Source organism: Dendroctonus ponderosae, unplaced genomic scaffold, assembly GCF_020466585.1.
Source record: "Dendroctonus ponderosae isolate FM_Combo_2020 unplaced genomic scaffold, Dpon_F_20191213v2 Dpon_F_20191213_1, whole genome shotgun sequence".
In the NCBI taxonomy this organism is placed as follows: Eukaryota; Metazoa; Arthropoda; class Insecta; order Coleoptera; family Curculionidae; genus Dendroctonus; species Dendroctonus ponderosae.
Genome location: NW_026017110.1, coordinates 36,882,510 through 36,888,563, shown reverse-complemented (window position 1 = coordinate 36,888,563; position 6,054 = coordinate 36,882,510). Strand labels below are relative to the sequence as shown.

Genomic DNA, 6,054 nt, shown 5'->3' with positions numbered 1-6,054 from the left:
AGTTATATTGCGTTAAAAAGTTTTAGATTGAAGTCCACATTATTAACACCCTGCACAATGTATTAATATTTTGGTTCAATAGAATTCTTAATAGATCTGTGGTGATTGGAAGGACATATTTTTTGTATCTTCAAGTGATTTTTTTTTGCTTCCACAATTAATTTTTAGATACCATGTTTTTAAGCAAAATTTTACTAAAATGGCGATAATCTGCCAACGTCGCAAGTACGAAAAAAAACATTTACGGTGCATATGCAGCGTTTTAAGCTGCATTCCATGAGCTAATGAAAAATGGGTAGTTCTGCTTGAAAAAATATACTTTGATATTGCCTCGCTTTTCTGAAACACTCTGTATCATATAAAACATTTTTAAAATGTGCGCACTTTGTGGGTCAACAACTCTTATATAAAACTATTTTTCGAAAGTTTAACACCAACTGAAATAATGGACTCTCTCGCACTAAAAAAACACCCTGTATGTCTTTTCGCCTAGCTTATTCTAAAATTAATTCCTATTCCTAACAGTCGTATAAAATAATCACTGATAAAAAAAAATCTTGTTAAACTTCTTGCAAAACAAACAGGTCTTAGTCGTTAGTTCAGTTGCGTTTGTAGGTGTTCTAGTAAAGTATCTGTTGGGGTACGAAAACGGGAGTGTTTTGTTAGGCTAAGAGGATTCAGTATGGTCCAGTTGTGGGGGTTGTTTGTCCATTTTGTCTGTAAGTGTATTGGTCTTTCCGAAATTTCTGTCATGTTTGTGCGTTCGTATAGTAGTTGGTTGCACTGTTAAAAATGAGTTGAAAATGGTGGTTAAATATCTGGCTGCTTCTTTTTTCTACTTTTTGCTCCTTTTTGACCAACATTTATTAGTTTATTCCAATAGAAGCATTTCCATTCTGTATTAATTTATTGTGATTGTCTTCAGTCTTCCGGCTATTTGATTTTCTTCATTCTATTGGGGGATTTTGTAATTTTATCTTCGATCGGGTGGGTGGGCTTCCATTTTTCATTTTAAAATTGATGGGAAATCCCGTCCATCATTTCATTCATTTTAATCCTTAGAAAGATCTTGTTTGGAGAAGAAAACATGTAATTTTGCAAGCTGTTCAAGTAGTTTCTTTCACAAGTTTGAATTTTTAAAACGTTTTTTTTTGGAAAATATCCCATTTTTGGCCTTGGTATTTTTTTGAAAAACTAAGCAACTTAATAAACTACTCAACAAAATGAACGATAATAGCCAAATTTGCCCCAACGTTGCAATTGGATGCATTCTGATTCCTTCAAGCCATTTTGTTTCTGTTGGAAGCGTTATTGAACCCCATTTGCTGTTTGTTGATCAATGTTTTGGCAAAACATTGCCATCGCAGATAAACTTTCCACAGGGTGGCAAATGAAAAAATTCAAACTTCGGCACCCTCCGAGTTGGACAAGTTAATGTTTTTTTTGGATCTTAACACCAAAAGTTTAAAGGTAAACCAAATAGCTCCAAACTGTTTCTGGATTTTTCACCAACAGGGTGATCTCAAAAAATCAATATTTCCGTCTCGTAACGATAAATTTTCTGCGCTTGGTCCAATGGACGACAAAAATTCGATTTACAAATCAGAATTGCCTTAGAAATTTGGGATTTTAAAAAATGTTCAATTAAGTGAAGTTTCCTTACATATACCTACAATCGTTTCAGTTGTAGCTTTCGGAACCAGAATCTGGCCGAGCTAATAGACGAAGCGAAAGGCGCAAAGAAAGTAAACATAAACCCGCACTCTGAGCAGTTAAACCTCTATAATGTGATTAAACGAGTTCCAAACTCCGAACATCTCCTTTTTGTCTTCGTTACGTGCACAAGGTTGTCGTGTTTTCCATCTTCGTTTTACTATGGCGAATCGGAGTAGCCGACCGGAAAATTAAAGATCAATACAAACCTTCCTATTAACTGGTTAGATTTGGGTGATGAAGGCCAAATTTTAGAACGGACAATTTTTGATGATCCAATAAGTTTTCGTATCAAAAATTTTGGGTCAAAAGCTTTGAAAATCCACAGCTCCTGATTTGCAATTTTTCTTCTTATTGCAAGCTTTCAAAGCTACTGCAAAGACTAATTGACATTCGAATTGCCAGAGATTCGCAATTTTAGAACATATTATATTCTGTTCCAATCGGACCCTGATAGAATTAGGACCCAGATGATGTAAAATTAATTTCGTTTTCATTGCTCTTTGAAGAAATGTGAAAGTACAAATCTGAACTCCATATCACGTGCACGAATAAAGTTAAAAGAAACCGTTGGTTTTCCAGATCTCTTTCTATAAGAAATCGTTTTCTGATAAAATTCGCAAAATGTCCAGAGCCCTGAGAAAAGTAAATCATCTTGCCACGTCATTTCCTGACCCCGAAACGACTCTCCGCTTTATTTGCTTTTATGGGTTCCAGTGAAAACTCGGCGAAAATTGTTTGTCTTTCCGTGCCAACGTGACGTGTTGTTATAGTGTGTTAAATGCCGAAGGCTGAAGGAATCGCAACAAGAACGCTGCTATACGTTGGGAAATCATGATGAATTAAGGGCAAAAATATGTCAAGAGTTGAATCTGGAAGCTTTTCCTCAGTGAAATATTCCAGATACTAACACTGATCTGATACCGATGTATTTACGAGATTCTATGAATTTTGCAAATGTTCTCATTATTGCAGATTCATTAGTATTTTATTTGCATTATCAAGTTCTATTTTTCTTATCGGACATGTGACAACATTTTCAATCGCTTTTTCCTCCACTTGATTTTGCTCAGGTTCTGCAGCTTTCACCTTCAGCATTTAACAGTGCCTCTAAAGCTCAATGTTTTCAAGTATGTTTTCCACCTATGGAAAGAGTAAATCCTGGTTGGTATTTAAATCGAAAATAAAGCACTAGAGAACTTCCTAACGCATTGAACCCGGTTTCAGCGCAATGCTTTCGTTTTTAAAATATTTTCTTATCATCACTAGCACTTGGGAGGAATGAAATTTTTTTTTTTAAATCCGATTCTTTCTGGGTCTCTCGTTAATCAGCAACTCGACAAATTAACGATCTCATTCAATCAACAGGCAACTCTTTTTCAACCATAACCAGGCGCATTTAAAAATGAAATGTTCAATTTTTCACACACATATTTTTATCGAACATATTTGAATTTCCTATTCGTTTGTGACGTAATCATTTCCATCAGTGCCATCTATAGAAACCTAATTTATATGTAACTGAACATGAGTTTTTAATTGACTCGGTGCTATAGGAAACTTGGGAATATTGCATCTCGGTTTATTGCGTTTTTACTGGTTGGTTTCTCACTCACTGATGATAAACGATTGTATGCTTTATATCCATGGACCGAATAGCCGATAATTTGTTAATCGCTGCAAAAAATTTATTTATTTACCTAAATTTCATCTTCTGCATAGAACCTCGAACAATAAAAATATTATGGAGATTTTTTCTGGCATAATTTACAATCTTCACTTATCTAGCTCTTTAGAAAAGGTCCATATTTTCTTTTTAATCCAGTGTATTAGAAAAACATCTGATTTATTATGTGATTCAAACAACAATCCACACATTCTGCTATATGAAAAATGTATGATATTGTGTGATGATTCAATGCAATAAACAACATTAAATATGTTTGCTTCCAGTTTAAAGTGTGTTACCAAAGTTGCATTTCGATTTTCAGAAGAACACATTGTTTAATTTGTGCAATGTACAGTGTGTTTCTAAACGTCAAATTCCGTTAATGTTGTACCGTGGATGGCGGAGTATCAAACTCTTTGTTCAGCTTCCAACTTTTATTAACTCGGTATAACTTTAAATACGGAACAGGAACAAACTAACTTCAAAATTACCGTCAACTTCACAAACAATAACAATAACAAACGGAAAACTCGGTCTTCCGACTCGCGGGGCGTAACCTCTTCCGCACTCAGTCGCTGCTGTCAATTCACTCTCCCCTTTGTGGTTCTCCTCGCCGCTTATATAGATTCCTTCAGGTAACCCGGATGGTTCTCGAAATTTTCAGAACAGGTGCAAAAGTTCCCGCTTGTCAGTGTCATATTTCACAGTAAATGGGGCGCAAATGGGGCTCCCATTTACTGAAATGCCATGAATTTTGATCCCTCCATTTCATACGTGAGTACCCCAGGCCATTTCCGTTACAATATATTCAATCAACTGTACATAATTTTTAAACAAACTTTCTTAACTAAAGTTAATTAATAACAATTGTTTGCCGTTAAATCTATGAATTCGTTTTATGGTTGAATACCTACAGTTTGTTCTGGTTTGAAACTATTTTTTGAACAGCAGTTTGTGACGGTATTCACTAATTTGATTGCAGCTCACGATACTTGAATCAGTGCTGTGCATCAGTGCAGAATACTTTTACAGTCGGAACTGATAAAATATAAAAAGTTAAACACATTTACGATCTAGTCTTTTCAGCATGCCTGCCAAAAAATTGTGCTAAAATGCACGAATTAAATTAAATTAAAACACAGTAATCAAAGGAACGCATTCAAATAATAACGTTATATTAGAGCCACTATTAGCAGAGATTAGTAGAGAGATCGCCGATGAGCATAGGCGAAGCGGTCCAGCGATATGCAGCCGCAAGCTAGCGTCATTATGCGGTTTTCTCCCGAAACAAACACAAGTTAGAAGTAGTGTAGGGCAGGTAAGTAGTGGGGCCGTGCGCCTAACACAGAACACCTCTGAACAAGAAGTGACAACTCCATGTAAACGGCCGTGATCGCTTATGCGCGCTCTCTGCCAGGTGTTTCGGTCCCTAAATTAAAAAGAAGCGGGAATTTCGATTTATGAATTCCAATATAATTGTAAAGCCTGTGTCCCATGCATCCGCTTATACGATGGTACGATAATACGAGTCTTTCTATTGGTTGGCGGAAGAATTCGCAGATCTCCAACCAATAGAAACACTTTCGTATCATCGTATCATCATATAAACGGATGCATGAGACACAGGCTTTACTTCTGTGAATTTATTATTCCTAGCAAGGTATATTTTGCCCAACTACATTAAAAGTCACTGCACCTGTAACAGCTACCTTTAAAATGATTCTAAGTTTTATTGTTTAAAAGATTACTTACATTCTTTACCCCAAATTTACGTCTTTCCTGCAACTCTTCAAATTATGCTCAACGTTTCAATGTCCTCCTCATGCTGCAAAGCTGGTGAAATAGAAGTTTTTTCCTTGGGGTCATTTTGTTCCTGATGGTTATTCCAATCGAATGAAGCAATTCGCTTCTCACATGCAGCTGTAAACCTATTACATACTTTTACTTAATACTTTAGAACAGCGTTTTCTTAAACTTAAGAAAAAGCTTGAACTTACTCTTACTGTAGTTATTACATTTAAATGATTATTAAAACTTACCGATTTCACTATCTACATTATGCGTAGGCATCGAAAAAGTTGATTCTTGTTTCCGTTCGACAGAAGTAAAATCATCATGAGAAGTTTCTATACCTGATAAGTTTTTTGTTATTATAAACATTTTTTCTGTCAAAACAAGTATCCCTACCTGTGTGCGGGTGTGTCTCCGAATCACTAGCCGGTTGCATGCAAATGTTAGAAGGAGCTATAAAACTTTTGGGAATAGCTTTTGTCAGCAGCGTCTTCCTTTCGGGAGTTTGAAATTGAGATACTATAACATGGTTATTGCATACCGAATAACACCTTCTAACAGTAGTATGAGCTAATTCAGACAATGCTGGATTACTCACAACGTCCATCCAGTGTTGAAACATAATCGCACCATGCGGAAACATGTGGAACCTCACATCCGGATTCCCGTTACGATTTTCGCACGACAAAAATGCACACTTTTTATAATAAAGTCAAGGCATGATCTGAAGCAATAGATAAATAAGTCAGTGGTATCTTTTCCTCTAGTTATCTATATTTTTTAGCACAACTTATAGTATGAACAACAGACTATGAAACAATCACAAGATCACTAGCAAAATCGAGTCCAACACGTGTTCTGCAAGCAGTAAAATGCAATGC

At 35.8% G+C, this 6,054-nt stretch overlaps 1 protein-coding gene and 1 long non-coding RNA gene across 3 annotated transcripts in view; one reads left to right on the top strand and one right to left on the bottom strand.

The window, feature by feature from the left end:
• Positions 1-6,054, top strand: part of LOC109540728 — a 12,195-nt gene that overhangs the window by 1,440 nt on the left and 4,701 nt on the right. The window lies entirely within an intron of this gene.
• On the bottom strand, positions 4,541-6,048 carry LOC125503970. Of its 2 annotated transcripts, XR_007281200.1 has the most exons (4): positions 5,570-6,048; positions 5,422-5,514; positions 5,135-5,310; positions 4,541-4,811 (listed from the first exon to the last, which is right to left on the bottom strand). XR_007281200.1 is itself a non-coding variant. In XM_048665210.1 (3 exons), the coding sequence occupies exons 1-3, from the start codon at positions 5,814-5,816 to the stop codon at positions 4,780-4,782; spliced, it is 372 nt and encodes a 123-aa protein (XP_048521167.1). In that variant the 5' UTR covers positions 5,817-6,048; the 3' UTR covers positions 4,541-4,779. The 2 variants fall into 2 exon arrangements, 1 of the variants encoding a protein (XP_048521167.1); XM_048665210.1 differs by lacking the exon at positions 5,135-5,310.